This window comes from Suillus fuscotomentosus (genome assembly GCF_016647785.1).
Source record: "Suillus fuscotomentosus strain FC203 chromosome Unknown F5891scaffold_151, whole genome shotgun sequence".
Classification (NCBI taxonomy): domain Eukaryota; kingdom Fungi; phylum Basidiomycota; class Agaricomycetes; order Boletales; family Suillaceae; genus Suillus; species Suillus fuscotomentosus.
The window spans coordinates 49914-65698 of NW_024539663.1; the positions used below are offsets into that span (position 1 = coordinate 49914).

At 45.8% G+C, this 15785-nt stretch overlaps 3 protein-coding genes across 3 annotated transcripts; 2 read left to right on the forward strand and 1 right to left on the reverse strand.

Moving 5' to 3' along the window:
- Window positions 1-814: 814 nt before the first annotated feature.
- F5891DRAFT_965204 (uncharacterized protein) lies at window positions 815-1627 on the forward strand (the record flags this gene model as incomplete). The annotated part of the gene is made up of 1 exon (XM_041376143.1): window positions 815-1627. One exon carries the CDS (start codon window positions 815-817, stop codon window positions 1625-1627), a length of 813 nt encoding a protein of 270 aa, XP_041217612.1.
- A 3066-nt stretch (window positions 1628-4693) lies between these two features.
- Window positions 4694-5464, forward strand: F5891DRAFT_1198415 (uncharacterized protein; the record flags this gene model as incomplete). The annotated part of the gene is made up of 1 exon (XM_041368627.1): window positions 4694-5464. The coding sequence occupies one exon, from the start codon at window positions 4694-4696 to the stop codon at window positions 5462-5464; it is 771 nt and encodes a 256-aa protein (XP_041217613.1).
- An 8104-nt stretch (window positions 5465-13568) lies between these two features.
- Window positions 13569-14442, reverse strand: F5891DRAFT_1198419 (uncharacterized protein; the record flags this gene model as incomplete). Its single annotated transcript, XM_041368628.1, has 5 exons — window positions 13569-13713; window positions 13767-13838; window positions 13894-14045; window positions 14103-14240; window positions 14305-14442. The coding sequence occupies 5 exons, from the start codon at window positions 14440-14442 to the stop codon at window positions 13569-13571; spliced, it is 645 nt and encodes a 214-aa protein (XP_041217614.1).
- Window positions 14443-15785: the final 1343 nt, after the last annotated feature.

Consider the following 15785-nt stretch of genomic DNA (forward strand, 5'->3'; position numbering starts at 1 on the left):
TCTTTTGGGCAACACACGTACTCCTTGATGTCTGGATCAATGTCAATCATCTTCATGGCAGTCTGAATATCAGTTGGCCAATGCTCAGAAGCAGAATTTATAGTTTTAAGTAGATTTTGGTGATCTTTTACATCGTCTTTGATGTCTTGGAGAAACCGGCGAAGACTTGAAGTGACCACACATCCCATAATGATGAGGAGAAATGATGCATTCCGCCGAGAGAGAGCCAAGTATATGGAGGAGTATGCCAATGAAAACACAAGACAGAAGTGAAATGGCTAAACTTTGAAGGGGCGGGTATGTCAAAATGATGAGCTATTGAAAGTATTAACAGATAAATTGATCTCCAATTTTCTCACTTACAGTTATCATAGACGATGGGAAGTTGATGCCGATACTCTGTGGAAAGAACAGCATTACTGGCTTGCTGGTATAGCCAATTCTCACAAACAACCTGGTCTAAGTAAGTCTGGTGTTCTTGAATTTCCTGCACCAAAGCCTTTCTTGTTGCGCTCACCAAGTCATCTCCATCGCAGACAATGGTGTCTACCATCTCAAGAAGGTTATCTTTGGCTAACTGGTGCTTCAAAAACTGGTTAGAAACTAACAGATCCAAGGGGCTGTGAGTGGGGCTGGAACTCAAAGTGGGTTTTCTGAGTTAGCCGAGGAACGAGGCTAACACAGAAGTTAGTCTACGTGTGAGTTAGTGGTGTGACAGTAACACTCTTCGTTCTCGTCCACATCCATCACCCACCAGCGTAGACGATCCCAGACATAACTTTATTTCTCTGCTCAATAATTAATACTGGTATCTATGTTAGATAATCCCAACGAGGCAATCTTGTCAGACTTCATGACCGTCGAGTACGCCACAGCCAGGGCTCATCTAATCGCTAGAGGTCTCGCGAACGAAGAAGCAGCTGCAGAAGTGCTTGAAACTATCTGGACCTTCAACAACGACGCTGCCAAAGATGCTTGGGCAGAGCAAGCAGAAATAGAACTAAGGCAGGCTCAAGAAGCTCGGCAGGTCGCAGCCGAGCAAGAGCAAGAACGGCAGCAAGCGCTGGAAGACGAACTTATTGCAGCGCGCAAGGAAGAACACCAGAAGAACAAAGCTAAATTTGTCCCCGTCTCTGCAGCTAAGATACTGACCATTCCCACCATCATCTCTTCTCACTATGCTGTACGCAAACTCAAAACTGGGGATTACTGCAAACTCTTTTACTTCACCAATAAAGGCCTGTCCGAAGCCAAGAAGAATCTTCTCTCAACAGAACCGCAAGGCTTAATCCTGATCCCAGGAGCAGATGACCAACAGATGTGGGTTAACGCGGATGAAACTCGTGACTCAAAAACTGTCATCACCAAGGACGAGAATCTATCTTGGGAAGAATTCAATGAAGCCGCACCATGCATGATCACAGCCATGAAGCAACAAGAATGGCCAGAAGATCGCATTAACATGCACATAAGTTTTTGGACAGCTCTTCAAAATCATCGTTGGCGTCATGCTACGGACCTTCTGAAGCAACATGTGTTACAGTCACTACGTGAGCCCCCAGCTACACGACCAGCCCTCTGCCACCTTGCACGGCAACGACACGATACCCGGGCCTTTAGGCCTTGATGATAGATGATGAATAGAAGAGAAGTCCGGAAGATGCCGGATTAGGTAAGCGATCTGGATCGCTTACATGATATGACGACATAGGTCTAGAAGACCTATATATGTTATCAAGATAGAAGGCAAGCCTCGTGTTGCCTCATGTACTGATAGAAGGACGCCTCGTGGTCCTTATCCTAGATAGAAGCCTGCCTCATGCATGGTATCTCTGACTCGATAGATAAGCACTTAGAACCCAGCTTCAGGCTGAGCTTAGATACGATAGAGTAGCCTTATATAAGGTCGATAGATTAAAGTAGATGTTCCTTACTTTAATCCTACTGGGTTTACCATCGAAACCTTTGTCTTGCTAAAGCTACCTGCTCGACATCAGATCCGTACCTTCAGAAGGACTTGAGACCCCTTCTGCCTGTAACTCGCTATCATCGTTCACCTCCGTGAACGTACGCAACTTCCGCTCTTCTGTGGAAGCCGACCTCGGACTCTCAGCACGAGGTATCACTGTTGTGATCGTCGCTGTTAGATTATCCCAGTCCGCACGCGACACACGTCGTAACAAAGGATTAAAGTTCCCTTTACTGTACGCCTCCATCACAGGCTACAAGATAACTGATTGCACTTGCTGTCAACGCTACCGACACTCGTAGAACCCCGAACCTAGATCCCGAAAGGATTTTCATATCCCTGATTTAGAACCCTGATCGTACCGGCCTGACCAGTCGCAAGAATATAAGAACCGTCGTCACTGTGGAAAGCTCCAAGAAAAGGATACCACGAAGAATTGTAGAACCCATCTCCAATATGGCAACTACCAGAAACACCTTCGCCGCTGCGCATCTCACCGGGAAGGAGACTCGCCTCTGTCTGCGAGAAAAGAAATGTTTTGTGTGCCACGTCATCGGACACAAAGCCGCGAGCTGTCCTCAATGGACCCGAACCTCACGGAGAAAGATGATCGAAGAAGAACCCCTGCGCGCTATCAAGAAAGCCGGGGCTAAGGATGATCTACGGGTGAACGCCACCCTGATTTCCAGAACAAGAAGTACCCCCATCGCGACATCTATGATCGTAGATTCTGGGGCGTGTCAGTCCTTTGTCAACCAGGACGTGATCACGCAGCACCGCATCTTGACGCACCAGCTAGAGAACCCCCTGACACTCTCGAACGCTGATGGATCCTGCTTCGGAAAGAAGCCGATAGAAAGGTTTTGCAACCTTACCTTCCAGATCGATGAACGGGTAATCTCTGAAAGGTTTTACCTAGCCGAACTTGGTCCAAAAGACAAGTTCCTGCTTGGACGACCTTGGCTTACCAGCCAGAACCCCCTGATCAATTGGAAAACCAGCACGGTGACCCTCAAAAGTACCGCAGATTCCCGAAAGAAGGAAAAAGAAATAGATTCTGATCGGAAGAAGAACGGCAAGACGCCCCTCTTCCTGAAAGAAGAAAAGAAGGTGGCAAAGAAAAGAAAACGATCGGTATCCCCGACAACTCCCCGCACCTTCTCTTCGGGCACAGTACCATTAGCCCGAACGACACGAATTGCACCGGTCCACGAAGAACCGCAGGACGGAAACCCCGTTGAAACTTCAGAAACCGCACCACGGCCCGCGAAAACCGTGACGAAGAAAGACTCGCTGCCTAGAATTGACCTAGCAGCAAAAAGATATGAACAGAAGAAACCGGCCACTGATCCGGAGACAACTCAGAAGAAGACTTCCAGACCGGCGCTGATATCTGACCACATTTATCCCGAACCGCCACGGACGAAGAAGATTGTACCGGCTGTTCAGCCGATGAAGATTGAAGAAGATCCCGCACCTGCCCGATATGAATTCTCGGCAGAACCTGCACAAGTCCTTGGGAAGGGACGTGCAATGATGAATGAAGAACCGCCTGTATCCAAGGCGCCCAGACTGGCCCCTGAACCAGAAATAACTCAGAGATTCGAATTCTCCGGAGAACCGATATCCGTTCTCGGAAAAGGACGAGCAGTCCGAATCGAAGACCCTCCCACCGCCAAGAAACTCAGATTCTATGAAAGTCCTGAGTCCGCAATGGAGGAAGACCCTGAACCGGCGTATTTAACCGCCGATGAACCGCCGAATTCCCTCAACCTCTCTACGACACCCGTACATCATTCCGAAGAAGCAATGACGCTATCTTCTGGTACCGAACTCCCTCCTGTGTTACAAGAAGCCCAGGATATTTTTATTGACCGAATCGCTTCGATCCATGAAGCATATCGTCAAAAAGAAATAAAACAGGAAGCACTAGACGACGGGCCGAGTTTTGTCAAATTTATTGACATGAACAACTCCGAGGATGACGAGGATGAAGACACGAACGCACCCTCTTCGCATGATCTGCGAATGGTAGATTCAGAAGGAAACGACTTCGAAGACGACGGCCCGCTCCCTGGCCTAGACTTCTGATTGATTATGATTAGTCGGTGACTAATGGCTTAGTAAGGGGGTGAAATCCTCCATTTTACTTATTTTCCACGCCTACTCCACCCCGAACACTGATCACCGATCCCGAACTCGACCAACTTCTACGTTGGTCCGGAACGACCTAAAACTAGATAAGGTCCGGAATGACCCTAAACTACGATTGTCCGTAATGACGTAAAACTAGACGATGAACAAGGACGAACCCCGGAAAACTCCTGCAAGCTTCGGGACCCCTTACATCACTGCACTTCGACCACCCGAGTAGACCATATATAAACAAAGGGTAATAGAAGACGATCTCCCCGCTGGACGACCCCAAGAAACTCCTACAAAGCCCTTGGAACCCTCTAGAACCCATCATGGCAATGACGACCACCCTCTGATGACGACCTGATCTTTCAACAAAAGATAAAGGATGATAGTACCTATCACGGCACTCTCCCTCTGATAGCGAAGAAGAATCTCGAACACGAGTTAGCCTCATGGCTAGATAAGACGATAAGAGATAACGATAAAGATAAGTTTAGAATGAATCGGAGCTTGGATTGATCTGGAAGAAGGTTATAAACCCTCTCGATCCCTAAACATCTCTCCCAACGAACCTCCATCATCATCATGACAAACTCCATCGACAACGACTCTATCAAAATGACACTGAAGGACTCAGACTACGGAGTAGTCCTCAGAATGACGGAAAACAGCGCGTTCAATGAAGCTGCTATCCTGACCCCCGCGTACTCCCAAGCGATCGACGAAATCCTTGGTGAACAAGACGCCAGAACTGCAGCGTGTACATCCCTCACCGTCTGCATTATACGAACCACGAAGCTGCTGGAAGATGTAGCCAATCGTGTTGACCTTGATGAAGCAACTCGGAAACTTGCTATACTTCATCTGCAACGGCGGATCAGAAACTTCGCACTTCACTTACTCCCCCTCGACTTCTCCGATATCACCGACCTAGCGATAAAGAAAGTTGAAGTGAAGCCTCTTGTAGAAGAACCCCGCCCGGTACGCCCGCTGAGAAGAAAGGCGGCTACCATAGATCGAACCCGTAGAACGCTCTGCAAGCGCTGCGGAGGATACGGACATCAGTTCAGAAGATGTCCAGATTATGTTTGTTGCATCTGCGATGAACTAGGACCTGACCATCTGTCGGTCCACTGCCCGCGACTCAACGGACGCATTGTACTCCAAGAGTTTAGCGATGAAGAGAAGTTCTTTGAAGCTCTCTTAGATTGGGAGCATAACCACAAGGCACTCGCGGATCTAGAACTTCAGCATCCCACTGAACTTTCCCCTGTCCCTGAACCTCCCTCTGCACCTTCCGCCTCCACATCAGTAACTCCCGCACCACTTGTTGCTACGATGGAAGAAGACATCTAAAGAATACAAAGCCGGTGACTTTGTGCGTAGTAATGGGGTAATGTTACAGTCACTACGTGAGCCCCCAGCTACACGACCAGCCCTCTGCCACCTTGCACGGCAACGACACGATACCCGGGCCTTTAGGCCTTGATGATAGATGATGAATAGAAGAGAAGTCCGGAAGATGCCGGATTAGGTAAGCGATCTGGATCGCTTACATGATATGACGACATAGGTCTAGAAGACCTATATATGTTATCAAGATAGAAGGCAAGCCTCGTGTTGCCTCATGTACTGATAGAAGGACGCCTCGTGGTCCTTATCCTAGATAGAAGCCTGCCTCATGCATGGTATCTCTGACTCGATAGATAAGCACTTAGAACCCAGCTTCAGGCTGAGCTTAGATACGATAGAGTAGCCTTATATAAGGTCGATAGATTAAAGTAGATGTTCCTTACTTTAATCCTACTGGGTTTACCATCGAAACCTTTGTCTTGCTAAAGCTACCTGCTCGACATCAGATCCGTACCTTCAGAAGGACTTGAGACCCCTTCTGCCTGTAACTCGCTATCATCGTTCACCTCCGTGAACGTACGCAACTTCCGCTCTTCTGTGGAAGCCGACCTCGGACTCTCAGCACGAGGTATCACTGTTGTGATCGTCGCTGTTAGATTATCCCAGTCCGCACGCGACACACGTCGTAACAACATGCACTCTTGCTCTACCAGAGTCAGCAACGCAGAATGTGGCATCTCACAGCTGGTGGTCCACATGGATGGTCTATAGTGGAGCTCAATCAAGAGCTCATCCTTGAAGCGAGAGAGGAGATTTTTAACATAGATCGCGATCAAGCCCTCAAGACACTCAGACAGGTACAAGAATCCTCTCACAATAGGCTTTAGACAGACGACTAACCATTCTCACATCACCATACAAACAGCTTACAGGACAATTCCCCTCCACACATCTCAATGGCCCGCAAACATCATTCGAGTATCAGACTCTGAATTTTGCATAGATACCTGCATGGCGTTCGGAGCTGCTCCATCTGCAGGAGCTTATGGTCATGTAGCAGATGCAGGTGCAGAACTCTTTAGGCATCATGGCATTGGCCCCTTAGACAAATGGGTAGATGACCACCTTTTCATTCACATCCCGCGAGAACATTTAGCTGAATACAACTGTCAGCGCAAAACCTGGCACATAGACCTCACCAAGAAAGGCATGCAGCAGTCAGGTGGAAGACTTTGATTTGGCGGACACGTGTTTGATGATGGATCAACAGAAGAGTTCAACAAGGACTGCGCATGGCCCTTGAAAGATTTATCAAATGTTTCCCCTAGATCAAACCACGATAAGTGCTTCAGTTACTGTCTAAAAGATGTCGACGATCTCTCGGCAGAACTAGGAATCATTTGGGAAATCCAGAAAGACCAACCCTTCGCATCATCTACTATTTGCATTGGCTTCCAATGGGACGTAAAGAATCGCGCCGTCTCACTCAGTACCGCCAAAGTTAACAAATACCTCCTAGCTATTCACAATTGGCGCAAGCGCAATTCCCACGTGCTACAAGACGTGCACGAACTATACGGCAAGCTTCTACATGCGTGTGAGGTAGTAAAGCATGGCCGAGCTTATCTCACGTCCCTAGAAAGCATGTTAGGTATCTGCACTAAGAAACCCTACCTCCTGCACCGCCCCATTAAGGCCATCGTGATCGACCTATTATGGTGGTCGGAGCTCTTACAAAACGGCGGTGCCACAAAGCCTATTTATCTGCCCGCACCCTACGTACTACATGAATATTATACCACCAGGATAAACAGAGCTAGTAAGTACGTCGGAAGCAACATAGACAACAGATACTTAAACTGAAGTCATGGGATAGAAGATAGATAGAACGGGATCCCTTGTCAAAAGACTCCCTATTTAATGCTGCTTCTCTCTCCTGTGTCTGTTGAGAGTATCTCTGCGCGAGAATTCTTTGCCGCACCCGCACGGGTGCACAATCTTCAGATGTTTTTCCTCAACATGTCTCGTAAGACTCTCCTTATTGAGCTCCAAATAACAAGAGTTCCATAGGCAGAAAACGTGATCCTTGTCTGACCCGTGAATTCCATGTTTCTCTTGTAAATGACGGGAGAGATTGTAGCCGTAAAAGAAGTCGTTGCAATGCAAATCTTGACATTGTGGCCAATGCCAGAAACACTGAAATGTTTCATTGATAAGATTTCCAACCCTCTCACTTTCTCTGATGCAAGCTCCTCCATAGGGATTGCCATCGTAATCGGACACCGCTGGAGAGCGTGGAGACTTATCCCAGGCTGGCAAACACAGAATGGTAAGAGAGACATCGGCTGGGCAGAAGCCATTGGCTTTGAACTTCTCATTTGATCCCTTGCTACTCTCCCAGAACTCGGCAGTGCACTCACCGTCTTTGGAGATAACACAGGAGTCGTTGAGGGCTGGTGGAAAGGGAGGAGTCGCAACAGAGAAGTCAACCTCATATTCAGACAAATTCATGAACACATCCGTCTCATACCCAAGCATTTCGAGATCAGAACTACTTACGTTGCCAGCAAACTCAATCCAGCAGACGATCCATCGCAAGGCATCTACCCCCCACTTGAACTTTTACTCCCTCCAATCAATATTCCCCCTGCCATTCAGCAGTTCATCGTCGATGCCACCCTTCCCCCCACCCATATTGAATGCGAACTCTTGCGCAATGGGAAGTACCCCGTCGCCGCTGCAAAAGTCATTAATAGAGCACTTCTCCGAGCACAAGGAGCCGAACATAATAAAACTCGCCGAGAAGAGGAAGACAATCTCCTCCTCAAAACCCTCCATAACTCCTCGCAATAACACTCATTCCCACTTCGAGTCCACCCTCCCTAGCAGCGTATCTCAATCTTCCTCCTCCCCCCAATGCTACAAACCCAACCTCATACCCATGCCATCTCCTCTCCGTCCTCACTGTCTAGCCCGTGACAGACTGCGCCTCTGGCTACCACCAGGGGAGAGCTTACGCCAGACCATTTCATCAGGCAACGAAAACAGCATCAACATCTCCGACAGCCAACTCGATCACATCCTTGACGTGTTAGGCTCATCCTGGGCTCTATATACCAAGGAAACCTATGAAGCAGGGCTGCTAGTTTTTCAAGTTTTCTGCGACTCACATAAGATTCCCGAAGAACAGAGATGTCCCATCTCTTCCAACCTGCTCTTAACATTTCTATCGAGCTGCACAGGTGCATATTCGGGCTCGGCCTTATCTAACTATGCTGCAGGTCTTAAAGCATGGCACTTGCTGCATGGCCAACCATGGATCATAAATGCTAAAGAACTCAAAGCCACGTTAGATGGCGCCACAGCTCTCGCTCCCATGTCATCTAAATGAGACAAGCGCAATCCTTTCACTCCTAATATCATCATCAGTATTCGAGAACACTTAGACCTTAATAATCCCAAGGACGCTGCAATCTTCGCATGCATCACAACATCCTTCTATGCAATCGCGTGCCTAGGAGAATTCACTGTACCATCTCTTAAACTTTTCAACCCTCTGAAGCACATCACCCGTGCTCATGTCACACAGAAAACAGATCGCAACAACCTACCCGTCACATCATTCTTCCTGCCGAGTATGAAATCCTCTCCTCTGAAAGATGAAGAAGTCTACTGGTCCGCTCAAGAAGGTCTTTCAGACCCCAAAGCGGCTCTAGAGAACCACCTGAGACTCAATCCAGCCGAAAATTCAGCTCACCTTTTCGCCTGGAAGCACCCCAGTGGCCTCCGCCCACTCTCAAAGAAAGAGTTGACCAAGCGCATCAATCAGATCTCCTCTCTGTCGAACTTACCCAATCTCAAAGGCCACAGCCTTCGCATTGGTGGTACATTAGAATACCTCCTGCGTGGAGTTCCATTCGATGTCATAAAAGCGATGGGCAGGTGGTCGAGCGATGCCTTCACCACTTATCTTCATGACCACGCTATAGTGATAGTGCCGTACATACAAGCATCACCAGCTCTCGAGCCTTTCATGCACATAACAATGCCACCAGTGCGTTAACCTTTAGAATGAGTACACCTCCTTTTTCCCTGGGGCCACAAGCTGCACTGTATGCGTTGTTTTTCATCACTCTGTTGGATTATTCTTGTTTTATCATTCTTGGATATAGCTGGCTCACCCTACACAATCCATTGATTGACTGGGTTTTTGGCAGCATCGATTTTTGAACAACTTCTCATGGAATGCCTTCAACACCTCCAATGTTGCTTCCATCTCTGGATCCTCATCCTCTGATGGAAGAATTGCCTCCGCTGACTACATCCGGAATCTCTGCTGATAAAACCATCCCTAGTATTTCCTTGATAAATGCAGTTGCCTTTTGCCAGGCCTGCAAATTGGAAGGATCAGAACAGTTCAGCATCTACCTTTGTCCTACCAGTGTAGACCTCTGGTCCATTACCCTTTCGTCCGATCCTCCAGACCTATCCACAATTCCTCTGGAATATCATAAATTTATGGATTTGTTTGACAAGGGCAAAGCTAGCCAAATTCCTCCTCATCGTCTCTATGATCTCAAGTTAGAGGAAGGAACTGATCCGCTCCTCAGAACCATTTATTCCCTATCTGCAGTTGAGCTTGCAGCCCTCTGAAAGTTTCTTGACAAAAACATTTCCCCTGGTCTCCTCCATTCCTCATCCTCTCCTCACAGAGCTCCTGTCCTATTTGTCAAGAAAAAGAATGGCCTCCTTTGCCTCTGTGTGGATTTCCATGGACTTAACCGGATTATCAAGAAAGACTGATATTCATTACCTCTCATTGCCGACCTTCTAGACTCTCTGAGCCGCGCTAAAGTCTATACCAAAATCGACCTCCAATCTGCTTATCACCTCGTCCGGATAGCAGAAGGAGATGAATGGAAGACTGCATTCCAAACACATTATGGCCCCTATGAATGGTTGGTGACGCCGGAAGGTCTCACTAACACTCTGGCCGCATTCCAATGCTTTGTCAACAATGTGTTTGCTGATATGCTGGATGTATGTGTTATCGTATATCTGGACGACATCCTCATCTATTCCCAAGACCTTGCATCCCATAAGAAACATGTCTGAGAAGTTCTCCTCCATCTCCAAAAACATCAACTCTATGCTAAACCCGAAAAATGTGCATTCCACACTACATCTGTTGAATACCTTGGTTACCTCCTATCTCCAGACGGCTTAACCATGTCGTCCAAGAAGATCCAAGCCATTGTTGATTGGCCAGAACCTTGGAAAGTTAAGGATATTCAATTTTTCCTTGGATTCACAAATTTCTACTGTCAATTTATTTTAAATTACTCAGACATTGTAGTTCTGCTCACCCGTCTTATCCGCAAGGGGGTTACTTGGGACTTTTCCAAAGATTGTCGGAAGTCTTTTGAAACACTCAAGAAAGCTTTCATGTCCGCTCCGGTGCTTATGTACTAGTTTCTAGGGAATACCAAGTAGATCAAAGTAAAGAATAGAATACAATGATATCTGTCTAAGTTATATAGGCGTATGCTATAAGGTTCAGTAGGAGCCTGTATCATGAATCTATCTGAGTCAGAGATAAGATGAGGTGAGGCAAGCCTTGCTTGTCTGATAAGATGCATGAGGTGCCTCTTCTGTGTCAAGAGACATACATGAGGTGCTCCGGCCTAAAGGTCCATCAACACATGTAGCAACATGCATTGGTCTAGTTCTACATGAGGTGTACAGCCATAATGATGGGATTGGGAGGCCTTCCGGGCCATAGTGAAGTCATAACGGTTCCAGACCATTTATCAGTCAGGACCTAGGCTAGGTCCGGCAATGTTATTGTAACACAAGCATACTGCGGACCGTCATTTGGCAATCAAATTTGTTGTTCATGGCATCTCATACATGATTTTTCCCCCTACTGTGAAACGTACTGTATTTGACTATGAGAGAAGTCCAAGTCCGCCGCTATTTCCTCAATCTCATCATGTTCATTGAAAAATCTTTGAAAATGAGAACCTCTTGAATCAGGGATTTTCGACCACTGGGGTGGCGGTACCAGGGTCAATTTCAGTTCCTTGCAGCCAAACACAAGAACGGCACACTCTCACTGATTGTATGAGACATTCATCATCTGCTTTTGACATCCGCTGACATTCAGCTAGCTCACTCTCCCCCGGTAGCAAATGTATTTCTTGCCTTTCAACCAAAAGGCAACACTACACTGCAGTACTCCACCAGTCATCCCACTCCTGCTGATACTACAATGACTAAAAATCATGTTTTTCCACAGCTGGAAGGCATGATACCGCCACCTCCTGGTGCACTTTCTAAACCATCTGCAGGAGGGTATGCCCTAAAAGAGGTCCTTGGATGGGAAGATCTGACATATAGAACTGTGCAGGTCTGCTCCTTGCCATATTATATTGTTTTATCCTCATATGACTGAAACAAAAACAGAAAAAATTGCATTCAATTTGTCGGATACACCTCACAACTGGGCAGCCTTTCCATGAGCAGACTACAACAGCTCTATCAAATTATTGTATTGCTGTTCGTCTTTCTCTTTGAGCACCTAGTCTATTTTTGATTTTATCAAAGGCTCTAAAGGAATATCCTATCCTTGCTAACTACTCTGATCAGTGGCCAGCCAGAGACTTTGCAAAGATGTATCTGAAGAATATCACATCGCAGAAAAATGCCAATCATAGATTTAGTAATCAATAAGGGAAGCAGCAGCGCAGTTTGTAAGACATGCAATTAATGCTGTATAAATTTGATTTTACTGCCTGCATGTTTGTATATTGTAGCGGTGCGTGCGCACCCAGACCGAAATCTATGTAAAAGGTGGGTGACATTCCTATTTGTTTTTGTGATGATTTCTTAGATCTGTATCTATCTCATTTTGTGCTTAGACATCTATATTCATGTATCAGCCTGATTCTAGTCAATTTTCACTGGGAGTCAGGGATCCACTAGTGTGGTCGCTATGTTGCTGCACATCTTGTACTGTTGGTCTCTTCAGTTGTGTCTGTTTGTGTAAAGTTGTGCGAAGCAATGAACATACGTCCTTAATTCAACTACAACTTGGGTGCATGGGCCACAAAATTAGGTACTGTATAGCCTAGCGATGTTTCCTGGGAAGATAATACTGTAGTGATGGTCGATGTAAGTATCCAAGTTCCATAGCCCTCCAAGACATCTGGAGATTGTAATTCATCTATGTTCTTCAACCAGGTATAAAAAGTCTCCACAAGCCAAAGTATCAGTTCACAAGCAGATGGTAAGTTGACCCACCATGCCAAAACACCGCGGTAGATGGTGTCAGCGACTGATAAATCCTAGAGACTCGTGTTAAACCACTGGTATTGAGAAACTCAAAGATATTACCAAAATAATACCTGAACTTCCCTGGTGCACGTGTAAGGCTTAATTTTAGAAAGTACAGAATTAAGCTCACCGCATCAATGATCAAACGGTTAGCTAACAAAAAAAGGAAATACAGAGCAGCAACCCCACATAAGATTTTCAACAGCTCATCAAACATGTGGAAGTCACTCGGTGTCACACACAAGTGTCGAATAGTCAGATGCTACATGTCAATGCAAGGTAGTAAGCATGAGACAGAAGATAAAAGCATAGTAGCAACTGCACCTTAAGATTGAAGGCAACATAGTGGCCATAATGCATCCAATGAATTGCTAGCACAATGTAAGATGTGAATGTAGAAGCAAAGTATGGGGCAACACTCACATTGGTTTGACCTCCACAACTTAATGTTGACAGAGCTTGAATCAGGTACATAAGCAGTAGCTGTCGCAATGATAGAGTAGTCAAAGCAGTCGAAGGCCTGGAAAGATTGAAAGAATGAAAGAATGAAAGAATGAAATATGAAAGCCAAAATGAAACTCACTGCTACAGCCTGCACTACGCAATCTGCATACCAGTGGAATCTCAGTAGAGACAGATAAAAAGATAAGCGACACATTGCACCATCATGTTCAAGTACCTGGCAACTTTCAGCTGATGCTAAATCCCAGACATGCACATTTCCATCAAGGGAGCCACTTAGCATGGCCTGACCAAATTCTATAAAAGCAACCTACACAGGCACATTGGCTTTTCTAGAGTGTGAAAACTTATAGCTCTGCTGGGGGTGGTTTTGCCCCACTGTATATAGATCCAGGCCATCGCTAAGGTTGGACAGTAGCACCGAAGACTCATCAGGCGAGAGTGCCACATGACCGCTATCAATCAATTAGTGTCCATAAAAGTTAATGCTGCTACACATCCCACGTACATTAATTGATGTCCATGAATTGGACTGATACACCACCTCTGGACACTACTCTCATTCTTGATATGCCAGCACCTAGAATTTTGCTTAGTATCTAAGTTGAAACACGTGGCCACATCTTGGAACTCACACAATGCTATGATTCAGGTAGGTGGCCACCAACTCCCTCCCACAGTTCTTGAATGTTAACACATGGGTGCGCACACAATTATCCAAGGTTTTGCTGGGCTTCTGAGGGGAAGGCAGTTCTGGAGGTATTGGCAGGATCTTAAATGTAGCATACTTTCCTATAGGATTGAAAAATCAGTGTCATCATTTTCAACTGCTAGTGATCAGTACTCTACAGTTCTCTAATTCTTTAGCAATGTGTACCTCAGACCTAAGGGCAATGGCTATGTGGCCAGTGTATGGATCAATAGCAATGGCGTAAACAGGTGCTTTTACACCAGTCAAAATAGCATCAATGGGTTCTTGTTCCTATGGGGGGAGGGGAGGTGTTAGTGGTGAAATTAAATGTAGGTACATTCAAAGGATACTTTACCTTGAAGTTCTCCATGATGGCCAATAAACCGTCGGCGCCACCCACAAAGAGTCTCCTTCTCCATTCCGATGGGTCCCAAGCAAGGCTGGTAATTGGACACCTGGTGGTGATGCAATGCAATGTCTTTCCCAGAGACATATCTCACAAAATGGTATTACCACCATCTCCACCGCTAGCCAGAATATCACCTTGGGGAGCAAATGCCAAGCAGGTGACATTGTCGACATATTATAAGAGATAATTAAACAAAGCACCCAACTTGAATGTCTTAGTACGATCCTTGGCCTTTGTTGTGGAAGAGGTGATTCATTCATAGTATGTTCATTGTTCTAGATTTCCCTTTCATTTCTCCACCCAAAGCCAGCGGTATCTCATGATTAAATACTGTAGATGTGTTCAAGCAAAAAACATTCAAAACCCAATATCTTTTCTTCTGTGCTTTCCACTATGAACTGCCAAACCGTCCAGGACCATGACACTTTGGAGGACCTAACTCTTTGTCTTCCAAGTTCTGAACGCCACAGAAATCAATTCTTCCATAACATCCTGGCTCTATCTGACTGAGTAAGTGATGCGATCTTCAATTTGGAGGTGTTGAATTTGACAGAACCCTGCAGCTGGATATTGGATATTCTGAGGAAAATCAAGTCAAGCATATGCTTGATGGTGTTTCATCTGTTGTCAACGAAGTAAATATTAGACTTGAATCGGGACTCATGCTAATGCACATACAGCTCAGTGAATCTCCAAAAGAGGTTTTACCACTTATCCTTCTCACAATTGGCATTGCAGCAGTCAGTGATTCGATTGACATTGAGCTAATGAATTACTCACACAGCTACAGCTAGAAGAGCACTTCAGGAATTCTTAGGAATGGTAGGCACAAGAAGTTTGTTGATATAAGGGGAATACTTTGAGCACTCCAAATAATATTTTTGTCCAGTAGTGACTCCAAAATGTAACCTTTTGAACAACACATTTATCTTGCCACTATACGACCCAATTTAACTCTGTGATGTCCATGAAGTTAGCAAAGTAATTATTTTTGATGCAAATCATCATACCCTATCAAGTGAAAGTACCACATGATAGTGTTCATCCAGACCCTCAATCTCTGTAGGACAGCTAGCAAAGTGGCTAATGATGTCAATGCTTAAAACAACCAATTCATTAGGTTTGAAATCATCCAGACACAACCGGACATCCATTGCTGAAAATTGTTGATAGGGATCCAAGGCAGCATGTGCATCACTAAGCTCTCTGTACCGCCTAACAACATAGAAGATATCAGTTATGTTTGATCCTCTGCCAGGGTGTGTATGCAGAAATATCTTCTGAATCTGCACTGCACGTGAAATAAAGCTTCCTGCAGTTGGGGCACAACAGGACCTGGCTATTGCCAACATGCCAACATGCCACCATACAGGAGTGAGGTTCACATCTTTAAACTTGATAGACCTCTTAGGCACAGTATGCGGTTC